The 25,217-nt window shown below is 37.2% G+C and overlaps 1 protein-coding gene across 1 annotated transcript; it reads left to right on the plus strand.

Annotated features, from left to right (window-relative positions):
• The first annotated feature begins 1,118 nt into the window (after positions 1-1,118).
• LOC113057186 (DNA-binding protein Ikaros-like) lies at positions 1,119-23,679 on the plus strand. Its single transcript, XM_026224354.1, is given in 10 exon segments — positions 1,119-1,254; positions 1,257-1,442; positions 9,244-9,297; positions 11,509-11,628; positions 17,912-18,187; positions 18,658-18,699; positions 20,502-20,669; positions 20,810-20,935; positions 21,367-21,492; positions 22,473-23,679. Coding segments are annotated over 10 exon segments (1,929 nt in total). The 5' UTR covers positions 1,119-1,145; the 3' UTR covers positions 23,195-23,679.
• The last annotated feature ends 1,538 nt before the right edge of the window (positions 23,680-25,217 follow it).

The following is a 25,217-nucleotide window of genomic DNA, read 5'->3' on the forward strand; positions in this document are numbered from 1 at the left end:
ATTCTCCAAACAGATTATCCTTTGTAGAGTCACAGGGGAAATGTTATTGTTAATTTAAAAGATAACTAAATAAATATGCAGAAATTTTAAGATCAAACTTTTCACCAAAAGATGCAATTGACAGACTTGGGCCAGGAACTAGCAAGTGATACATCCAGTCTCTGTTCCTCTGAACATACCCTTCATACGTAATTACCAACTAGAAACTGACAGGATGTACAGCTTTCATTGCAAACAACATCCGTTTAATGCCATAAGCTGTGTTTTCTAAAACCTAATTGAAATCCTAGAAGATACAAATCAGTCAAGTGCCCTTCATGGCCAGTATAGGTATTATGTTTACAAACAATTAGACATGGATATCTCCCTACGGACAGTATTCAAAGACAGACCACTACCATACCACTGTAATGACAACTCAATGAAGATTTATTAAATAATAATAATTTATGGCTCTTAAAAATATAACCTGTATAGAGATGACTGTATGGAATTAAATTTAAAAGAATAAGCAGCTTTATGCACACTTTATTTAACCGTTAGTTCTGGTCCTATAAACAGATTGGTTAAGGAGCACTCCAGGAGTGCCCATATTTAGTATAACAGCACTGGGACTTCTCACTGTTTGTACAATCCATTCACAGCATTCCAGACCGGAGCGGAAGTGGATCAGAAGTGAACTTTCCATACTCTTTAGACTTTAATCACTCAAAGAATTGAGCAGCTGGCATAAAAGAACCAGTTCACATCGAAGAACGATTCATTCGCAAACCAGACATCGCTAATCGGTATAGCCGTGGTTCGAATGTAAACTGGATGTGTTTATATTCAGAAAAACATCTCTCTTGCTACTGCTATATTTTGAATAAGGTATTGAAAATCATTTAAATCATCTAGTGCCCCGTGTTAAGTTTGATAAGGCCCTCTAGTGGGCTCCGGCCCCTCGCCTACAGCAATTAATTTTAACAATCTTTTCCGTTTCTCATTTAAATAGACATCAATTCACTTCTCATTTAAGAAAAGTATTCTACTAACATCACTAAAACAGGTGACATGAGATCAAGAGACCCCTGTCTCTCTGAGAGAAATAAATAAATAAGAAGTGATCAGTCCACTGTCCCAACCCGCCTCATCCCATCTCATGCATGGCTGCCAGTGATGGTCTACTGGGTGTCAGCTTTTATTGGCACGATACAAAGCGAAGTGCCAAGCTCTGCTGCCTCGATTCCCCGAGCAGACTCGGCCTCTGGAATAAAAGCTGAAAAATGTCTCGCCTGAACACAGAGACATAGCAATGCTGGGCTGGAAGGAGGAAGTGCAGTGGAGAGGGGAGGGACCGCGCGCAGAGTTCCAGACTGCAGCTGCGGCGCTGAGAACTTGTGCGCATGGAGCGGCGGGGGACAGCTGGAAGAGCTTCATACTGCACACTCAAGGAATAGCAGGTAAATAACTCTCACTGGTCGGTCCAAGTGACATATATCACAGACTTAGTACTGAAGAGCTGATAAAAATGTACAGTTCAACTAAGTGAGAGCGAGGAGATCTGGCGTAAGGGAAGTTTTTGTCCTGAACTCTGTAGCAGGTGCAAGCGCTTCAATCCTCTTGACATGGCGAAGGCGTGTGCGTCGCGCTCTACGCGTTGGCTAATTACTTTATTCTGCGCCAGGGCTTCTTCATTACAAGTTTTAATTGTAGTTTATGAGTTTTTCTTTTCTTTCTCTTTTCTGTTCGACTTTGGTTCATCATATTTTTTTCCAGTTTTCCATATGGAAAAAGTTTCCCGAGGTCCCATTTGTGGAACCGGGTGGAACTTCCCCCCTAATCATTATACATTGATAATGAAATTTAATATACGCAATATATTCCTTAATTTTGTATGCTGTAAATGTTTTGGTTTAATACAACTTTGAACGTTACTTTCATTATCTTTCGATACGCACCTGTTGCTCAGCGCTACAAATTCCTGTTTTTAGCAGCACGGACTTTTGAAAAGGCATTTTCTCCGACAAATAAAAAAGTCTGTTTTAATGACACAGATTTTAATCAGTAATATGTCTAAAGAAATGTATGAAATCGAAAAGTTAGTTTTCCCCGTCCTCCTCCAGCTATGGATGCATACTTCATAAATAGTTTTAGGAAGTTTTACACTGGACTTTTTTTTTCTTCATTAGCTATTTTAGAAAGCAGTCTTTGCTTCCATTCATTTCACTTTCATTTTCGCTCGATTTTCTTAATTTTAATTTTAATTCAAAGTGGTTACAAAGTATCATGAAGTGATCACGGCAAGTTGGTTTTACTAAATAATCCTTTAAAAAAAATTACAGTTATTGTGTGTGAGATTTCTCCTTTTTTTCCAGTGTAGATAACTGTAAGACAGGTGAAAACGACTTACACGAATTCTTTTCGGTCAGTTTTTTCTCCGATGGTGCATGTGTGTCTCGAGCTTCTCTTTTGTGCCCTTGTTTGGTTCCATGTTCACTTGTTAGTGCTCACGGCGCAGGTCATATGTGCAACACACGAGAAACTGTATTGAGCGATTGTGTAAAAATACACCGTGTGCGACAGACAAAAACACACTTCTCACATTTATCTGAGAGAAATGATTCATCAAACTTTCTTAGTGAGAAACGAATAAACGCAAATTTTACAGACAAAAAAGTTTATTTAGCTAAGATTTGAATAATTACTTATTAAAAACATAATTAGCTATCAAAACTATAATGTAGGCCTTCATTTTTAGGAAAGATAAAAAAATATTAGCGGCTTTATATTTCAGTAGCCTGCCGTCTGTTGCTGCATTTATATAAGTTTATTCTATTTTTAAAGAAAAAGAATGGTTTTCACATCTGCGCTCTGAAAATAACAGTTTCACAAGTGTGTGTTTGTAACTTTTGCGCATCTCGGATATCTCCACAGACGACAACATATACTGTTTCGGGCACTTTTAATGAAGAAATCATATTGTACACGTTAAAGTGGCACATTAAAAAATATGAGCAGAGAAAGAGAGAGATGAAATGACGAAGTGAATAAAACGAGAGCTCTCAATGGCAGTGTAGTGAAGTGTGGCCAGTGTAAAAGAGGCTTCTAAAGTGAGCTTCTTTTATTTCTGTGAAAGCCTCAGAAAGCAGTTCCTGCATATCATCTTTGACAGATAGCAATCTCTCTATCCTACGCCCTCAAATGTGATGAAATCCCCACTGATGCAAGGCAGGCCAGTCAATGGATATCCCATCTGACAAACAGTTACTGGAAAAGCTAAACAGTGTTTAGAAGTTCAGCTTTCCTAATTAGAAATCATTATTTTCACATTGTTTAATTGCTACAAATGCGATTATCCAATGCAATTTTTTTTTATTTAAGTTATTCATACTAACTTTCCAAAAGAAATATTTCTGTAATGTCTGAATGCATGTCTATTTTAGGTTATATTCTTGTTTTATTTTATTTTTATAATCATATTTATACAAATATAATATATATAAATGAGGATAAACCTAATATTTTTATTATTTTAATATTATTTGCAGAAAGAGAGAAAGAGAAGAATTATCCTTTCTGTAAGCTAAAGAAGAGAATTAATATTGTTTATGAAGAGGTGAAGCTTTCTATCGGGAAATTGATATCGGATTAGTTTTACCTGCATGATCCTGAATATATTAAACATTTTTCAGGTGTCCTCCAGTACTGTTACTTTATTAAAATATTCATTTGAAGATTCAAATCTAATTGACCAAATGAATAATACAATAATTATAAAGTAGCAATTGCATTTGTGTTAACATCAGATATTTACCTGAATGTAGTATCAGTGTTTGACTTACACTGTATCATATTTTAAGTGGACAAAATATTTCTGTTATGACTTAAATCAGTTTTGTTCCTACTGAAAAAAAAGCACAAAAAAAAAAATTCCCAGATTTGTTTTGCATCCTTTTTAGATTATTGCTGATTTATGCAAAGGGAAAAAATTCCAGCATTTACCCTCAGCAACTCTTCTTGACTCATTACGTAACCATCCCTGAGTGAAATGATGAAACGGCACTTGTTGCATTTAGCTCTTTAGTTAAGTCATACTCACCTTTGAATTGCTCTAAACGTAGCAATGGCATTTTGTCTGTTTAACGGTTTTGCAGTGCTGAGTCTCCACCCATCTCTTCAACTTTTTTTTTCGCACTTAGATCGTTTTCCTACCCTTTACACTCCCTTTCTCGTCACACACAGACACACATACACACTAGGGGTGTTTTAAAACCCACAGAGCTCTTCCTGTCAGTATGATAATGTGCTTGACTATGCTGATCTCCTGTCTTGACTGTGACCAGTGTCCTACACGCACGCTGAGGTTTGAAAACACAAGCAAAAAAAAAAAAAACTGCTGAAAAAAGAGGTAACTGAATGTGTAGATTGAGATAACATTAGGTATAGTAACCAATTCATTTTTACTACCTGTATATAAATAAAGGCATCAGCTAAGAGCAGGTAACTGACTGGTATGATAACTCTGTCAGAGTGGGAGAATAAAGCGCTGGTTTCAATAATCATACATGAAGAAGCTCATCAGTGAGGAGTATTTTAACATTTTCTTCCGCCTCTTGGTCTACACCATCACTGTTTCCCCTCTCACATCTGGTGAGAAAAGGGGGCGCAGGGGAATACCGTGCACAGCCACCCACCCAACACACACATACACTCTACTTCTCCACTCCACACAGTCTCAGTTACGAAAAACAGTGCATCAACCATCAAGATGATGGTTAGTTTGTGGTAGGAGGAATGCGTCACATATAATACATTTTTATTGCACCTAACCCAAAGCCCAACCTGACCTGACTCTAACCTCAACCAACACCTTTTGATAATTTTATCTATGGGAGTGCAAAGTTGTAACACTCAAGTTTCCACACATGACGAAACTTAGTGTATTTAATCGTTGCCATATCAAGAGAAAGCGTGCCAAACTTCAAAAATCTTTGGAAGATATCATTGAACGTTTACTGTATTTAACCATAGCAAAAGTACATTTAGATTTTTTGTGCGTGTTTTTAAAATGAGACATATTTGCTGTTATTTTAATCTCCAGCCGGTTAATTAACATTTTTTTAATATTTATCTATCCAGCAGAAGACACAAGGCAAGTGTAAATCCCAGTTGCTCAGGTGGAGAGCATGTTAAAACATTTCCTGTTATTAGAATTATGTCATTCTACAATGCAATTCACATTTCGAACTCTGATTCTATTGAGAAACCACGCGCGAAGATGAATAAAAACCTGGATGATCAGAAAAAATATATATAAAAGGAAGCTGGCTTGTCTATTTGTTTTGTGTTGTGAGAGCTGTGTGTGGAGGGAAAGGTGTGTGGTGTCCAGTTCGGTGTTTTTCTGAATGTGTTTCTTCATCAATTTGTTCACATTGTTTTGAGCTATGCTGCATATTTATGTTCTGTGATGTTTTCACTGTCAAACTCCAAAAATTTGTAGTATTTATTTACTAAAAATACCATTAGTTTATACAAATAAGTTTATTATTGTATTTTATTGACAAAACATTTTAGTTTGTCTTGTATATTTATGATTAGGTCAGATGTTAAACGGTCATGTTACAATGTTCCCCACATATGGGACATGCTATCACATTCCACTTGCATTCATTCGGGGGAAATAAAAATAATAAATGCACACCGTGTAGATGAAACAAGACCATATATTTGTACATTTTTGCGAGGTAAATGTGGAATATGCTATTACTGTTTAGTTAGTCAGAAGGTTTAGTTAGTTTTTGTCAGTGTTACACGTCCTTAAAACTGGATCAATAAAATAATAATAATAATAATAAAAACTATTAATCATTCAATAAATGCATTTGCAATGAAAAATAATTTTCAATGAAAAAACGTTCAGACTAAGAAATGAAGTTATGAAAACATTCATCAATGAGTCAAAATTTTACTTTGACTTTTTTGCAAATGCGCCACCATAAATGTTGTATGTTAAATGTTAAATGTTGTATTTCTCTGGTCCAGTCACAGATTTTCAGTCATAATTGAGTGTTGCTGGGCCATTCAAGAATATTAATTAAAACAGGTTCTCAAAAAGAATGTGCCTGTATTTACCCATCCCATCTTGATTTTGATGGCAACATGCGCCTCCTGGTGAAATCAAAGCCAGACCAGTGGCAAAAAAACATGGCAAGGAAGCCAAATGCTTTCCTTCTAGCCACTATCTCACAGCGGCCAAATCTGTGAAGTGTTGAAAAGATTGTTGATGTCCCATTTAGACAGTCAAAGAGGTCTGTGAAGATCCATGAGCAGTCTTCATAATAGCTGATCTGAACTGCAATTTGCTTGTAAAATATAATTAATATTACATTCTAGTGACAGTTCACAATCACAAATAATACTGTATATTTGTGGAAAATATAATTTAAATAAATATGCATTCAGTTTATTTTACAACACAAACAGATTGAGAATCAATCAATGGAGAATGAGCAATTTCTGAAGGAATTTTAGCCGGCTAGTTATCTTTTTTTTGTTTTTTTGAATACATATATGTGACCCTGGAGCACAAACGCAGTCTTAAGTCACTGGGGTATATTGTTGCAATAAAAAAAACAAAAAAAAAACAAAAAAAAAAACCTTGTCTGGGTCAAAATTATAGATTTTTCTTTAATGCCCCAAATCATTAGGCTATTAAGTAAAGATCATGTTCCATAAAGATATTTTGTAAATTTTGTATCGTAAATATATCAAAACGTAATTTCTGATTTGTAATAAGCATTGCTAAGAACTTAATTTGGACAACTTCAAAGGTGATTTTCTCAGTATTTAGATTTTTTTGCACCCTCAGATTCCAGATTTTAGTTGTATCTCGGCCAAACATTGTCCTATCATTATAAAACATACACTAATGGAAAGCTTATTTATTCAGCTTTCAGGTGATGTTTAAATTGCAGTTTCGAAAAACTGACACTTAAGACTGGTTTTGTGGTCCAAGGTCACATATGCAATAAAGGGGAAGAAGTGACCTGAGCAACTACTTCGAAGTGTTGCATCATCAGATAAACTGCACAGTATATTTTGAGTAAAATGAGTCATCTTCTGAGGTTAATAGTATTTTCTTTATTCTACACGCACACACACACACACACACACATATATATATCTCAAATGTGGATTTGCATATAAGAAACATATTAGAAAACATATTACTCTTCAGCTAAATACAATTGAATTGTCCACCTGCAATCCTTTATGCACCAATGACCTTTAACCTTCGTTTCACGCACACAATGATGCCCAAGCACATACACATACGTATCTCACAGCAGTCGCTACAAGCCCTCACCAGGGTTTTGGGTGTGCGAGCCGGTCGTAAGTCTTCTAAGAAGCGATCCCCAGGAAGACTGGGACATTGCGACAGACGGTAGGCTGCCGGTTTCCCACTATTTGTTCCAAGTGCATGGAGCCATCTGTCATTAAAAACAGGAAGGCCCCCCGTCCCTCTTCTCCCAGGAGCTCTCTTCAGCTTGCTTGGCTATTTTCAGGAGCTTCACTTCTCCCGGGCCGGGCGTGGGACCCTAGTGGGAACGTCTTGAAGTAGCAGCGAGGCCGAGGCTGTTGTGCCCATCTGCTGTGGGCCCAAGTGGCCGCTACATTATTAATGGGGCCACGAGCGCTGGTGACTTCTCAGATATGCAGACCTGGCCTGAGGAAGTGCTCACCACTGACTCCTTCTGAGGAGTCCGAAAACATTCATTCTGACTCTCCACTCTTGGTGTTTCCTCCATTTCCTTCTAGTCCTGTCCATGTCCTGTGTCATTCGCTTCCAGTTTTACCAGTATAAAAATAATAATAAATATTGGTTTGTAGCGCAAGCAGTTTTCTGGACTTGATAAAATGGAACATTATCACAACGTTTTATAAAAGTTATATAAATATTAATGGAATAATGGAATAATGGAATATGGAATGTTCCAATAAACTTATTCATAATTTGAGAGAAAACATGTTAAGATCAACATTCTTGGAATGTCCTTATGATGTTATTTGTACTGAGCATTCTAAGAAATGTTTTTTGTAAAATGTAAAACGCATTATAACCATGACAAGAAAACTGGATTTTTTAAAGTTATTAGCATGCTAAAACAGTCAAAAAATTAACAAACGAATGTAAACGAATTACATTTTAAAAAACATGAAATTTTAGGTAAAAATAAAGTTGTAGAATGTTGTAAATAACATTTTTCAAACCTTTCAGACATTTTAACGTTCTTTGAACATTAAAAAATGAATAATTCTGCATTGCGGGTTAAAAAATAGTTAAGAAACGTTTTTGTAACCTTTAAATAACGTTCTTATCACAACAAGGAAACTGGACGTTACAACATTTTAGAAACATTGAAAAATAATGTTCCCACAATGTATTTATAACCTAAATATGTTATATGGGAATCTTCCAGTTATTTACATATAGTGGCTAATGAATCAGAAGTCTCGCACATTCACAGAAAATAGCTAACGTTCATGTTGCTCTCACTGACTTATTTTCAAATAACATTTCCGTTATTTCTTAATCTATTCATTTCTTGTGCTTTGTTTAGTTTGTACCTTCAGTATCTCCCTCATTGCACTCTCTTGTCTATGTTTCCATCTGTGCTCGAACATCCCTGTGTTCCAGTGTCTCTCTCTGTGTGTGTGTGTGTGTGTGTGTGTGTGTGTGTGTGTGTTAAAGAGAAGCGGAGGAAGAGTTGGGCTGCCGGGCTCACCCATGCATGCTCGGTAAATTAGAGTGAACACGAGCGCCAGTCAGCTGGCGATGCCAAACACCCGCATCCTCCATGACCCCGGGCCATCTAATTTTCTGCTTAATTTTGCGGCAGTCAGTTTGCATTTTTGGATGATTATGTGGTAGGAAATTAACAATAAATAACAAATGTGGTCTGAAAGCCTGTTCCTTTCGAGACTCACCACCCCATAGCCGGCCTTGTAGTCCACCAAACCTATTCTCTTAGTTCACCCCGTCTGTCAGAGCGGTAATGAAAATGTCTGTAGTTCATTGTAATGTAATGTGGAAGACAGTGGTGTGTGTGGCTGGAATAGGGCTGTTCTTGCCAGGGTGATGGAGATACACAAAGAAAGGCCATTCTCCTTTATTCACCAACCACTTCTCTTACACAGGCTTATTTTTTGAGGCAACGAGCGCTGATGACACTCTTTCTCTCTTGCTTTCTCTCCTGTTAGAATACCTGCACAGGATGGAGACTGAGGAGGCACAGGAAATGTCCCAGATAACAGGTAAGAGTCGCCTCTCAGACGTTCAAAGCCACAGTGAGGTCTCGGCGATCAAAACAGTCAAGCAAAGATAACCGTTTTTGACTGTTCAACGACAGGCTATAGAAGTTCTGTCTCAGCAGATATATGTCAAAGGGGTCATGAACTGAGGAATCAAAAGTCCCTTGATCTTTTGATACATATATATATATATATAAGAGGTCATTGTGCTATAAAAACATCAGAACTCAGAACTTTCTCGTTAGTCTAGAAAGTAAACAGGACAGAATAGCCTATTGTTTCTAAATTATGATGTTTTTTTTAAGTAAAAATCTCGTGAAAAATAGTGAAAAGGCTGTAGATGACCCCTGTAATGCACACGTGATTCTAGACCAAATTTAGGAGACTTCCAGTCACAAAAAATTATATATATATATATATAATCCACTCCAGTTTAAAGGAACAAAAACATAAAATGATAGTTCACCCAAAATTGAAAATCATGAATGTGGATCCAAATGTGGGCCCATTACTTATATACATCTACTGACAAACAGCTTTAATTTTAAATCATGTTTTCAGCAAGATTTAAACTTGTGATGGCATCTTGAATCGGCGCAGGATTAATACAAACACTTTTCCAGGAAAATAGATAAATGGAAAAAGGAAACAGTCTGAATGCAGCAAAAGGGTCAGCATTTGTGCTCTTTCGACATTTTCATATCTAAATAAAGTTACAAAACTTACACAAGACTCATTATAATGAGACTCATACTTGTTGCATTAGTGAGAATTATATATTTAATGCCCTGACTGTCAACACTGGGATGCAATACATCCTTGAGAAACCACAATACAACTCTATCACTTTAAGGGGAAGTTTGTAAATTGTACACTACTAATGTCACCAAATAGATCTGAAAAAATAATAAGTGCGTTCGACTTCGGCTGGATTTAACTGATCGGTGAGATTTGCTGCTTCTTGTAATGAAGCTTGGGCACTGTTTGAATACTTTATCACAGATTAAGTGGATTACATGCAATATTTGTCAAATACACAGACGTTTCAGATGTTTTTATGAAGAAACAGAAACGGGTTTCATTCAGTACTTCATACACTTCTTAATACAGCGCCTGTATGCACATGAATAAAATATTTTTTAAGCCTATTCTATTTAAATACCAATAAAATGGGTCTTTTTTAATTTTTTTTATCAGGTTTTATTTTGATAAGTGTGAAACAATATAACATCAAGATTGCAAGCAAAGAGTGTTTACTGTTTTCCTGGACACTCCCGCCCCCCAAGATTGGTCAGACACACAGATAGCCCCACCCCCAACTCATGCCATTGGTTGAGCCAGTTATGTGGAATCGGTCTACAAATGGCTTACGTGTAATTGGCCACACACCCACAGTAAAGTGTCAGGAGTGACAGCTGCATTTAAATACAAAAGTAAATCCCCTGAATTATCATTTCATGTTTGTACAAAAACAGGACTTACTCTTGAAACTGCCATGATTGACACCATGTATGTAACCATAGTAACAGTCCAGCATTTACTATCCGCTATTATTAATCAAAGTAGTATTATTGTGATCAATGGCTCAATTTGAACTAAAACCACTGCCAACAGTTTTGTATAAGTTGGAAAGGATACTTAGCAGAGCGCACTCTTAAAGGGTTGCCATGTCCACTTATTATAAGCGATGCTGATTAAGCCTCTTTTGAGCTAGTTATTTGAACTCGGCTCATAAAGCGATCGAGTATATATACTTAATTATCGTGATATTTTTGCTGTAGGATTTATTTCTAAGATATCGTGCTTGGATTTAAGTTTACTATGGGCTTGTTCTTTTTTTTGCTTGCACTATTTGGCAACACTAATGAGTCAAAACATCCCCTGTGGTTTTTTGCACCACACATACTGTAAAGACAAAACTGATTAACTGATGAACTAGTTGATCGGTTCGCTTCCATAAACACTGTATAGAATTTCTCTAAATCCGGTCGTCACTACCTGAATTTGTCAGGAGTCAGTTCAGCTGTAGAATGCAGTTGTCACTGTGTGTGAAGGGAACAGAAATGAATACCCAAAAGTTAACGGACAACTGAATTTAGCTGCAGTTTCACGGCAAATTCAACTTAAAAATTTTATGCATTGATTTTAAATTTTAAAGTGTGTATAAGGGATGGGCCTCCATCTATACTGGTAACTTCTCTACCCTCTGCTCAGAAGGGGACAGTCCGACTGCTAACGAGGCGGGAGAAGACCAAGATGAGGCCATGCCTGTTCCTGAAGACTTGTCAGCCAGCACTGGCCTCCAGCACAACAACCGCACAGACAAACCACTCGGTGAGTCAGACCAGTCTAAGCTGGGACACAACCACAAAACTACCTCATATACACATTCATGCAATACCCAGTCTGATATAACTTCCACTGAAGCCCACTTTTAAGGTCAGCCTAACACAGAAAGCTTTAAAATGTAATACTTTATATGAAACGAGTGCATGTAACGGCTCTCGTTCTGCCTACAACATCACAGTGCACTAGATTGTTAAAAAAAAAAAAAAAAAAAAAAAAAAAAATCGCAGGGTCCGAAGAATTCAATTTAGCTCAAGATGCGCATCTTCAGCTTTCTTAATGAGATCATGTCCCTTTTTTTCCAATGGCATGCATACATGTAAAAAAAAAAAGCAAACCGCTGTAAAAAAAAAAAAAATTAAGTAGTATGCTAAATGTATTATGTTCCTGTTGTCAGACTGATAGTTCATTCCTACTGGTTCCTGAAACCGTGGGACATTTAAAAAGCAGATTTCTAATTTAATACACTAAACAGCGTTTACTCACTGACTGAGCCTACACATAATGCGCTCAGTTGTGCCATGAACTGTTTAACCCACTTATTAGGAAACTTTTATTTTTACTCACTTCTGCCCTTCCTTCTCTTGTTTACTCTTGAAAATATTTTGTTTCGAACATTAATAAGTTCTTTTTGGATTAAAAACATCTGATGAAATGTCTGAAGGATTAAATGTGCAGTAAAAATACGCAATAATGTGAGACATAATTCAAATTGATGTTACAGGCTTCTATTTTAATAAATTTAAAAAAAAAAAATTTATTCCTATGATGCAAAGAAACATTGGTTGCTCAGGGAACATTTCTTAATATTACCAATGCTAAAAGCAGTTGTGTGGAAACCATGATTTTTTTTTATTTTCTGAGGATTAATAGGAAGTTCAAAAGAACAGCATATACCTGAAATAGCAATGTTTAATAACATTATAAAAGCCCTTATTGCCACTTTTGATTAATTAATCATATCATATTTAAGTATTTATTCTTAAAAATACAATTTTTAATGACCTAAAGCTTTTGAGTGATAATATATATAAGAATTTAACACTTCTGTCTCCACAAAATGAATACAACAATATGGCTTCTCATTGAAAATGTCGTGTTTGGTCGGTAGATTGTAACAGAATGCGTTAGTTAGTCATTATATTAATAAATAGTGTTAGCAGTGTAAATAGAAAGTGGGTTAACTAAAGGCAAAAATGGGTGGGAATAAACTTGGCTAACCACAAGTTAACAGATGGCCTGATTAATATCTTGATGTATTTTAGTTTGGAATTTTCCCCTCCAGAAGTTCCAGATTAACTTGGACTTAAAGTGTGACCCGCTCACTTTGAAGCTACTGAAAGTAAAAAACAGACTGAAAGAGAGAGAGAGAGAGAGAGAGAGAGAGAGAGAGGGAGGGAGAGAGAGAGAGAGAGAGAGAGAGAGAGAGAGAGAAAGAAGAAAAAAAAGATGTGAGAGGAAACTGAAATAGGATGTGCAAGAGTTTCCTAAGAAGAACTTGCCAGAACTCAGTTTCAACACTCACTCAAGGAGATAAAATGTTCAGGAGCAACAGCAGATAGGCGCAGTATCGCAACAAATGCGAGCATACGCTCTCTCACACGCAGAACACACACAACTCTGCACCTGCACTTATGCCATGCTTTCACTTCAACTGCCACGATATTCACACACTTCCACACACACCCACATTCAAATGCAAGTCCAAAAGACATGCTTCACTCTCAGCAACATCGCACTTTCATATCTCACTCATGTGTTACATATAAAAAGAGCAAAGTCATATCGATAAAGTAATAAGAGGCCTCGTTACGTGAAAAGAGATCGCTTGTAAGCCATCTCTTTGAAGACATCAAGAACACTAAGAAGTGTATCAAAATGACATTTAACTCAATACCACCTGTTTTGTTTTTTTTTGCCCACAAATAAAAATGTTCACACACTTTAGAGATGCTTTCACTCATGAAGATCTTTTTTGATGTGAGTGTATTTGAGGTGTACAGAAAGTCGCATGATGCCATTTAGGATTTAGAAGAAAAAAAAGGTGGATTGTTCGAGAGAAACAGGGAACTAAATTTCAAATGCTCGGAACTTATTAGTAAGGGTTTTTGTGAATATGTATGTGTGTGTGCTTGTGCGTGCATCTGTCTGTCTGCATGTTGTCCCTGAAGATATAATCAGTCAGTGTGCAAGAGGATGTGAAGACAGTATCTTCACTGTGCATCATTGCTTCTCTGATTATGTGTATCAAGGGAGTATCTGTGCAGACTGTGCAGTACGCGACTCGATCAGACACGTAGCAATGTGCGTAGAATGTCAGGAAATCAAAACGTATAGAGATGGTTCTTACAGAGCGCTGTCTCTTCGGTTTCCTGCTATGAAAGACCCAGAAACTCCTCTACAGTTGTCAACACATTTTGAGGATTGAAATTGAAAATCTGTGTGAAGCACAAAGAGCTTTTCCTTTACAAACTAAATCTTTAAGTTCAAATTCAAATCTTAATCGTATATTTAAAAAAAAAATGGTTCTTGCAGATATTGTTAATGAAATAAAAGGCCACTTATGAGTACTTACAGTATACCTTTAAATGCATTTCGTAATAATGTCAAAATAAAAGTTTACTTTAAAGTACATTCTAAATAATGTTTTTGTTGTGCATTAAAGTGTAGTGTTTTAATATTGCATTTAAAGTTAATATATTTCAAATGTACTAAACTGCAACTTCATTATCACAAATATGTACAAGTTTAGAAACAGTTAATATTTAAGTGTATTTTAGTTTTCCATATCACTCTAAAATTGAATTTGATATTAATTTAAACTATAATGTGTTTATATTATCATTTAATTTGAATTAACATGCTATTATGGGTATCAAAGCATCATATTTATTAAATATCACAAATGGTATTGGTGTTCGCATCCCATTTAACTCCCATAATGTCACATATTACCAACTGAAACGAGACATTCACAATTAGTGCTGTTTGGTTTGTGCATTAGTATTTATTAGCCCTGCATGGAAAAATACGCTGTCCAGTGAAGTGCAGGAGGGTTTTCATGGTGCATGGCCGATTTTATCATGTAATTCCTCTTTTTAAATGTATGAGGGTGACAGCCTGCCCTTAAACCTGTTGCTATATCAGATGCAAACATTTCACTAGCAAGTTCCTAAAAATGTGAGCGAAAGCAGGGTTCGTTGTATCACATCTGACACACATATGCATAGACCTGCAAGCTCAAACATATACTCTCACACATACGCTGTGGAGCCGTGGTTAATGTGCATGTAGCTCTCCCGCACTGCATAATCTATTCATAGTTTTTTTCAGTGCCTTGACTGGAGCACAAACAAAAGTAAATTGTACTAGCAAAGATTTATTTTAATTTATAGCGCCCTCGCTGTGAATACATCCCTGGCTAAAGTGCAATGTTGCGATAACTTAGTAATCGATGTAGCAGAGGGTCACAGGTTCAAACTGCTAAAGGGAGACTGACTTGTCACTAACTGAACCACTTCACTTCCAGAGAGTTGCTCTAGAAATGGGGGATTTTTTTTTTATTTAATCCCATTTAAAATGATCCATTGATGTTTGTGAGGTTTGCTCTGTTCTATGTAGAGCTCTTTTGTTTGTCCTAGTCTGTGGCTTCTGTCGCTTGCTTCCCAAAATGGGTAAATTAGGATGTGTGACAAACGTTATACAAAGTAAAAGCTCCTCTTCCCATCCCCAGTTTAGTCACAACTTCCCCAAAAGATCCATGAGAGACCGTATCATGACAACAAGCCTAGTTCCCTCTGCCAAACTCAGGTCACATCACACTGGTTAAATCATCATTTCATATAAGCAGAAAGGTTGTTAGTGGATTTGTGCGTCTGTGTGTGAGAGAGAGAGGAAGAGATACATCCTTTTATGGGTGTTAATGGGAGATTGCATTCCTGTATTGACTTTACGTTATTAACTGCTGTACTTCATTCACACATTGACACTTAAATCTATATAAACCTTCTTTAGAGTCAACAACGAATTCAGTTTACAACCTGTTTTACTTAATCACCAAACTTTAGTTGAGTTAAACAGAATATTAGGCAGGAAAAATGTAGGATGGCCTATTGGGAATTGAATGGGGGATTGACTGGATCTTGGAAATACCAATAACGCCAGGATACATGAGGTGAGGGATTGAAAATTACTATTTTAAAAAAAGTTCAAAAGCTCTCATTGGAGCAGCTGCCTTTTCAAAAAGTCTGTAAAGTATATGTATAATTTAGGTACACTTTCGATAAAAAAAATAACATTAAGCTACTGATATGAATCCTTTAAGGCTAAATAAGATACAGCTTTTGTATGAAGAAGAATGTCCACCAATGAACAGCGAACATAAAGACCAGGAATGGGCACCAAAAGTGAAAATCGCTGGCTTGACTTCATTATGTGATGATGTTCAGTGATGTTTATTAAAGATAATAAAGTTTTTAGTCAACTAGCTTTTGTCTTTTCTAGTAAGTTATTTGATTAGTTAGCAGTTTCTTTCTTAGTCACTCTAAGACGATTCTTCTGGAAACTGGATCACTTGCTGTAAAACTCAAGACAATTATTTTGGAAACACACTAACAAGAGTGTAGCTGTGCTCTGCTAACTATCAGAGAGTAACCTGAACACAGACAATGCTTCTGTGTCGGTACTCTCCAGTTCAATCACGTGCTTCAGTTGCTGATCCCTGTAGTCTGAATGCAGAAAATGAAAAAGAAAAACTTGTTGTGCTTAACAATTCCCTGTTCTGTGCTTCCCTTTCTGTCACTTCTCCATAACTCTTGTCCATTTTTTCGGTTGGGCCGGCTCGGGCACTGAAGCTTCCCCTTTTCCCTTGGATTCCCATATTTCATTATTTCTGCTTGTTCCTCTTGAGTCTGTACAAACAGAGGCATGGGGAAATCAGCCTGGCACCACAGTATGTTAACCACAGGACCTTTACCCTGAGCTCTAACTGCCTTTAAAGACTCGAAATGTTTGCCTCATTAAGATGAACGGGCATTTGAGCAATGATCTAGCTTATAATTGGACATTCCATCGAATAATCTAAATATTTAACACGGTTTCATTTTTATTTGACGGTGTGCTTATTTTTCCATGCTTCTGTAAGCTCGTATGTGAGTCTATGTGTGTGTGTCTGTATGTGTTTACCACGGTTTGTTGGTCTGGTTTACACCGCTGAGAGTCCTCAGTTTCACAGAGCTTCCTGTGTCTCTGTTTCCTGTTTATCAGTCATTTGTTTCAGAGAAGTGTGATGATGAATGAGATGGTAAGATGGTTTCAGAGCAGCCAGTTTGACAGAAGAATGCTGGATTATTTAAATGGAATTATTTATCCTAAACACGAGGTAGTAATAGTGTAGGGGAAGCTAATTTGAAACTGACAAAGCTACTAGCTACTATATTTAATTTAAATTTTGATTACAAACTACCAACAAATTGTTGCTAGCTACACTACTTCTTTTAAGACATAAATGCTGTTCTTTTGAGCTTTCTATTCATCAAGAAGTCCTGAAAAATGTATCATGGTTTCAATAAAAATAATAAGCAGCACAGCTGTTTTCAATGTGATAATAATGAAAAAAATTTTTATTGAGCAGTAAATCAACTTATTAGAATGATTTCTGAAGGATCATGTGCCACTGGAGACTGGAGTAATGATGAAACGAAAACATTAACTTTTACTTGTAATAAAACCCTCAAAATATTTTTACTGTATTTTTGACCAAATAAATCCGACCTTATTGAGCATGTGAGACTTCTTTCAAAAACATTTCAAAATCTTACTCCGAACTTTTGAATGGTGTACATTAAAGCTATTTAAAGGGGACCATTTTCAAATAAATAAAAAAAAAATCAGTATATGAATAAATTAACAGATACATCAATCATCAAAACAATCTGATTCAATTGGATTATTGTTAGTAACTTGCTACTGCTTTCAGTTATCTCCCAACACTGGTCATATCTACAATACCTCAAATACAGTTTATGCTCTATATGTCAAGTGAATGTTTCAAAAATGTGTTTAATGCAACTAAAGTTGATGTTTTGCACACACACACACACACACAAACACTGCTAATCAAAGGCTGAAAGAAAGAAAACAGTTGCTTTGCAGATGCTCTTTTTCGCTGCAGAACATTTAGATATCGTGATAAAAGATGGCAGTGTTAGTTAGAGAATATAACCACCCAGCCTGCCACTGAACTTAACAGGCCCACTACCCTCTTTTCCAGCCTGTAATATAAAAGTTGAGGCTCGGAGTGACGAGGAAAACGGGCTGGCCTGTGAGATGAATGGAGAGGAGGAGGAATGTGCAGCCGAGGACTTGCGTGTGCTCGATGGCTCAGGGGCCAAAGTGAACGGCTCCCACGCAGGCCCTGACAGCAAGCCGGCCGCCTACCCCACGGCCGGGGGCATCCGCCTCCCCAACGGGAAGCTGAAGTGCGATATCTGTGGGATGGTTTGCATTGGGCCCAATGTGTTAATGGTGCACAAGCGAAGTCACACTGGTAAGCACAACTGCCATCTACTCTTCCCTCCTTATACTATCACTCACAACTCACAGGGCACAGGGCTGGGTAGGTTGAGCCGCACATAGAGAGACACACAGAGAGCAGGACAGAGACAGACGCTGGATGTGTTTTAAATGTAACCATCCTTTTCTTTAACGGAAGCCAGAGAAGTAACTGTGCATGGCTTGACAGTTGATGTAAATGACTAATGTAATTACAGTATGTTTGCTTTTACAACATTAGGCTAGCATTTTAAGAAAATGTCCGCAGTTTGTTGCATCCAAAATGTAAATTCAGTCATAATTTGCTCACCTTTGTGTTGTCCCAAACCTGTATGACTTTTTTTCATATGCGGAACACAAAAGAAGATTTTTAAAGAAACATACAGTTTTGGTTACCACTGACTTCCATTGTATGGACTAAAAAACTGAGAAATTTCTCAAAATATCTTCTTTTGTGTTCCACAGACGAAAGAAAGTCATACAGGTTTGGAATGACAAACAGTAAGGGTGAGTAAATGATGACAGTACTTTAATTTTTGCGTTACGTGTTAACAATTTTGATGAGTTGTGTGTTTTTTGTCTTTAAAAAAACATGTGACATTTTGTTTAGATTTCCTTATAGCTAACAGTCCAAATGTATCAACTAACCAAGCAAAAGTCTCTCTCAGATGACAATTATTTCAGTATTAGTTATTTTCTCCCTTTCTCAAATTGATATTCCGCTGCGACGAAGCTAAACCAGTGGGTGAGAACATTTCTCAAAAAGGCACTTAACTTCCTCACTTGACAAACTAATGAAACTCAAAATGGAAGAAAGGAACAGTGGGCTAATGTAAATTCAGAAAAGAACGTATAATAAAAGATATAATGAAGTGCTTCCTATTTAAATCAAAATATTCGCAGGAGGTGCCGAGCTCCTGAAATGCCTTTTTAATGAGTTTCTTTTTCCGTCTTCTTGCTGCTTCACTGGTGACTCTTATTTTATAGGGCTTTTGAAGAGAGCGCCGTATTAATAGCGTTCTCGGAGAATGCCACAACACTCGGAGCAGCTGGATATTGGTTTATTCCAGGGGCGCTGATCAGGAAGACTGGCTCTCAAACACAAAGTGTTTCCTTCACTTTATTTAAATGAGCTCTGCATTTGCATTGTGATGGGCCGCTCTTATTTTAGAGCTGAAGAAGAGGAAAAAATGAGATTTTCAGATCAAATTGACCCAGGCAGTGGAGCATTACGAAACTGGCAGGCAGCGTCTGAAAGCCTCTTGTTCGATCAGGAGCCAGGCAGCGCGCGCAGAGCGCAGAGCGGCGCTCGCGTGTTTGATTGAGCTTTGGCGCGAGGCGCCGCGTTATTGGAGATGTAACAGCGCGCCAGAGCCGTGTAGGACAGTGACCTTGCATTCACAGCGTAATAGCGATACAGCGGCGGATGCTTTGCTTTCAGAGAGCCGATATAGTGTCTCAGACGCTCGCCATTTACATGGCCATTTGTCTCTGGCATTCTGTACAGGTGTATATATAACTGCTATACAGGTTAAAGCACGAGTCACTTCTTTGTGAAACACAGAAGCCCCAAATCAAAAAGGCATTTCTTTTACAATGACTTTTCTAACTAATAGGTTCCAAAGCAGTTTCAAGTCCATTTCAAGTCACATTTAAAGTCAAATGGATTTATCGAATAGGCTACAGATTGTGCAAGCAGCTTTACTGCAATAAAAAGGAAATGTTGCAGAATTCAAAAATTATGAAATTTCAGCTATAAAGCAGATCTACACATGATCGATTCAGCTCAGTGGTGATTTTAGTTTAATAACAGTATCAATGTTGCAGAGTTCATCAATTATGAAACATCAATTCAGCTAAGACGGCTCTAATCAAGGCAGTAGTATCCAGCTTTATTCAGTTAATTTTTGTTCTCATCCAACGGAGAAACTGAATTATCAATATTTCTGAATATTATTTGTCATTTGAAAGTTTCAGTTACTGTTGCACATATGAACAATATACTAATGTTTGATAACAAGAAAGTGTCTAAATACTTGTCGCCTTAATTTTGAACTGTACATCTACTGTTTCATCATTTAAAGCATTAAATGTTTTTTGGCTTGATATTTTGTAACCGACTGCAATGATACTCAACCATTTTTAAGCATGGTTAAGTGTCCAAATATGTTTTGGGACCATTAGAAAGGAGAACATGCTGAAAAATCTAGTTCCTTAATCATTGTGCATGACTTGCAGCATGTAGTAATTTTAAATGAAAATGTCTTAATTCCAACATATGAGTTATGCGTTATCTTTCATTCTCCTAGGGGAAAGGCCGTTCCAGTGCAACCAGTGCGGTGCTTCCTTCACTCAGAAGGGTAACCTGCTCCGACACATCAAACTGCACTCTGGCGAGAAACCTTTCAAATGTCACCTGTGCAACTACGCTTGCCGCCGCAGAGACGCCCTCACCGGACACCTGCGCACGCACTCGGGTAAACACCTGTCGCCTTCACATTCACTTGAGCCAGTTCAGAAAACAAGTGTTATTGTTACACTATATTGTAGTGAATACCACAAAGACTATATTGTGCTGTGTGACTGAGCAGATTTTGCTTTTGTTTTAAATTTACAGTTGGAAAACCTCATAAGTGTGCATACTGTGGGCGCAGTTACAAGCAGCGGAGCTCACTGGAGGAACATAAGGAGAGATGTCACAACTACCTGCAGTGCATGGGCCTTCAGAACAGCATTTATACTGGTCTGTAAACGACAGAACAACAAATGTTTTCTGTTCTTATAGATGGAAATGGTGCTAATCTATAACCCATTATCATGACCTAAATGTGGTTTATTGTCACTATGATGAAAAAAAAATACATAGTATTAGTGGAAGTACAACCACCAGTGATGCTCTGGTAGTACTTATTGGTGACACTGCCCAGAAATTCAGAAGTTCAGAGCCATAACTGATCATTTTGCAGCAACATGCCTATAAAGTCCCAAAGCTTAAAAAGTATCTTAAGAAGAAGAAAAAAAAACGAAACTGCTTAGAGTAAGGGATAGAAGATTTAATTGCATGACTGAAGGAAATAATCCTTTATTATAGTTAGCATCATGTTAGAGGATGAGCTCAGGTTAGATACGGACATTTGAATCTTATGCGTGGTTTCTTTGTCTTGCTTTCCATAGTGAAGGAAGAGAACAGCCAGAATGAGCAGAGGGAGGACATGCCTGCATCTGAGAGAGCCTTGGTGCTAGACAGGATAGCTAACAATGTAGCTAAGCGTAAGAGCTCTATGCCACAGAGGTTTGTGGGTAAGAGTTCAAGTTTGCTTTCATTGTACAGTTATATCGTAGATCATCCAGATATCACTGTCAAAATGCATGTCTCTGACTAAAAGAATCAAAACATTGCAGAGACAAACTATGTTTGGCAGCTCCCTCATTTCTTTCTCTTTGATGAGTTGACTAAAAAAGCAGGGAAAGAAACACTATAATGGCATGCAACATGAACTGACTTTGACTGTTGCTTATCGTTTTATATATTCTTATCTAAATTGCACTTGCTTCTTTGATAGTAATAGTTTTTGAATCGCTGTTAGAATAATGTGATGTGTTACTAAGCCCATTTATCTTCTTTTCATATTGGTTTCACTGAAGATTATTGTAAAAGAAATTAAAGATATTTGAGACACCATTTTAGGTTTCTCAGACTGCTACACTGGAAGAACCCTCTGGAGAAGTTGTAGGCACCTGCTGAATGTTCTGTATTGGCTTTGACGGATCAGTGAAGAACCTTTAATGCATGGAACCTTTCCTTTGCACAAAAACTTATTTATAGTGGGAAATGATTCTTTAGTTAATAAAATGTTTTGCACACCAAAAAAAATAAAAGGAATAAATAATTTTTTAAAGGAAGTAATCATTGAATGGTTCTTCTCCATTAGGGGGACCCAAATGGTTCTCCTAAGGCATCACAACCCCCCCCCCCCCCCCCCCCCCCCAAATGGAATCATAGTGTGGCTAACTTTTTTAAACATCTCAAAACCTTCATAAACCATTATGATCCCAGCTAACAAAAACATGTTCTAAGAAGGTTTTGCTAATGTTGTTTTTAAAGGGCACCTAGAACTTCTCCAAAGGGTTCCCTAGTGATTATAATATTATAAAGACAAGAAAAATGTTTTTCAAGAATTTGTGCTTACCAGTAATGGTTTACTGGTAAATAAATCAGTTCTCATTTTACATTTCACAGAACTCAGACAAACCTTTGCTCTTTTGGCTTTCTTCCACAGGAGAGAATCGCTTGTCGGAGCTGTCATTCGAGGGTGGCTCGGGTGAGCTCATGCAGCCTCACGTCATTGATCAGGCCATCAACAGTGCGATTAGCTATCTGGGAGCGGAGTCCTTGCGGCCTCTGGTTCAGACCTCCCCTGGCTCCTCCTCAGACATGGTGGTCAGCCCTATTTACAACCTCCACAAGACACAATCAGCCGAAGGCAATGGTGTGTCCGCGAAGGACAGCGCCGCAGAGCATCTCCTTCTGCTGTCAAAGTCCAAATCGGCCTCGGTGGAGAAGGACGGCTCGCCCAGTCCCAGTGGCCAGGACTCCACTGACACAGAGAGCAATAACGAGGAGCGGGTGGCCGGGGGAGGCGCGGCGGCGGCCGCAGGGGGTCTCATCTACCTGACCAATCACATGGCTCCAGGTATGCGTAACGGAGGTCTGCCAGTGGTAAAGGAAGAGCAGCGGCATTTCAAGGCCTTGCGGGCATCGGGGATGGAGCTGAGTATGGCGTCATCGGAGGGGTTTAAGGTGCTGAGTGGAGATGGAGAAGAATTGAGGGCATACTGCTGCGTCCACTGCAGAGTTTTGTTCCTAGACCACGTCATGTACACCATCCACATGGGATGTCATGGCTTCCGAGACCCATTCGAGTGTAACCTGTGTGGTTACCGCAGTCAGGACCGCTACGAGTTCTCATCGCACATCACGCGTGGAGAGCACCGCTTCTGAGTTAACACAGAGACCTTCCACATACGCTTGACTATACACATTCACTCACACACAACCGATTCAACATTTCAGGATTTTTTTTAGACACTGTCCAAACACTGGATTTTTGGTTTTGTTTTGTGTAGCATTGGTTTTTCTTTGTACATACAGTTGCCTATATATTTCGTTGTCTTGTCTATTTTTCTACAATGGTGTGACTTGTATGTAGACTTTAAAAAAAAGAAAAAACTGTAACTTTAAATAAATTAGGAGTTTGAAAGTAATTTTTATATCATTCCATGTCAACCTGACTTTTTTGCTGCCCTAAAGTTAGTAAGATGAACAATAATAAAAATGATAAATTGTAATAAAGTTATAAAATATAATTTGCAATATGTGATGTAAACTCATGTATCTCCCTTTCCTGTGTTCAAACAGTTTACTCTTCATTTTAAATATATATATTTTTTATATTAAGCAGCCTGAAGAAGCCTCGTATCATTTTATAATTTATTACAATGAAACAATGTCAAGATTTGTCCATTTTATGTAACATGCTGCCTTTTAAAATGTTCCCCTGTATATTGAACCAAATATATGGAAGTACATATTGTTGTTTTTTTTTATTAAAATTCCTCAGATTTTTTTTTCTTGCTTAATTTATATTGTATTTGCAAATACAGTTTAAATAAAGCATTTTACTCGTACATATTTACATCCTAGAATATATATGCTTGCAAAAAATAATAAAAGATTTTACATTTGTTCAACATTTGATAATGTGTCAAGTTTTGTAAAGGTAAATCTAACATTTAAATAAATTTGCTAATGGAGATTTGAGTATCTCACAAAATTATGGAATGAAGTCTATAATTCATAGATCACAAAAATAATTAGTAAAATTAGTACTAATTATTAATTTTTATATAATACAGAATGCAAGCGCAAGCATCACACTTGTAGATAATCCCTTTTTAGTTAAACAACTGAGCTAAATGAACATTAGCCAAAGGTATTTGTCACTTTTTAGGCAATTTTACAATTTTGCATAAAAGACTGTTATTATTATTTACATAAGAATTTAAGAATAAAACCAAATACATCTGTTACAACTAACAACTGAATAACAGCTTTCTATAACAACATTTATGCAAAATATTATTTAGGATGATTTAATTTGTAGAGTTGAAACAACATTTACAGCACTGTGAAGTAGCAAAGGAATCATTGATTCTAAGGTGACAACAATTGACATGTTTCTTGTGAATTAAAATGTTTCTAAATTATTTGCAGTCAGGCAATAATGGACATTAGTATAAGTATGCAATGGCCAAAGGGAGGTGGAGTATACTAAAGAAGCACAAATCTGTCAAGAGAGCATGAGTGAGGCTGACCCAAGAGCTCACCAGCTCTTCGCAAAGACATTCGTGTACAGATGGCTGTTGTGTGATTGGGGAGAAACGTGAAACAGCTGTGGCCAAAGCAAGGAGAGAGCGCATTTGCATGAGAGGGATAATCTGGCCAACACCACTTCACATCACCCCGTCCCCATCAGCCTCTATCCCGAATCTCACTTCTCTTTTCCGCTTCGACTTATAATAATACAGCACAAATAAACCCCACCCATTCAGAGAAATTTAAAGATGTCAAAACCAAGTAATAAGAGACAAAAAATAAACTGGTCAGGCACATAAATCAATGCCCTTGTGTTCAAACTCTACTGTCAGATTCATCACTTGGGTAACAAACTATTATTATTATTTTTTATTATCATTATGAGTAAACATATCAGCATTATAGTGAACACTGGCAGTAGTCATTTAATAAAAACCAAGGTATGTCAGCACCAAAGGATATTTTCAAGGAAAAGGGAAGAAATAAAGAAAATGCACCAAAGGCTATTTTCTTGACAGAAAGAAAGATAGATGAATGAATGAATGAAGAATTGGAAAATAAATGCTAAAAAAAATACAAGAATACAAGATGTTTTCTAACGTTTTTGCTGACATTTCACTAAACACATCACACTTACTATCTAAAAACT

This window comes from Carassius auratus, chromosome 38, assembly GCF_003368295.1.
Source record: "Carassius auratus strain Wakin chromosome 38, ASM336829v1, whole genome shotgun sequence".
Classification (NCBI taxonomy): domain Eukaryota; kingdom Metazoa; phylum Chordata; class Actinopteri; order Cypriniformes; family Cyprinidae; genus Carassius; species Carassius auratus.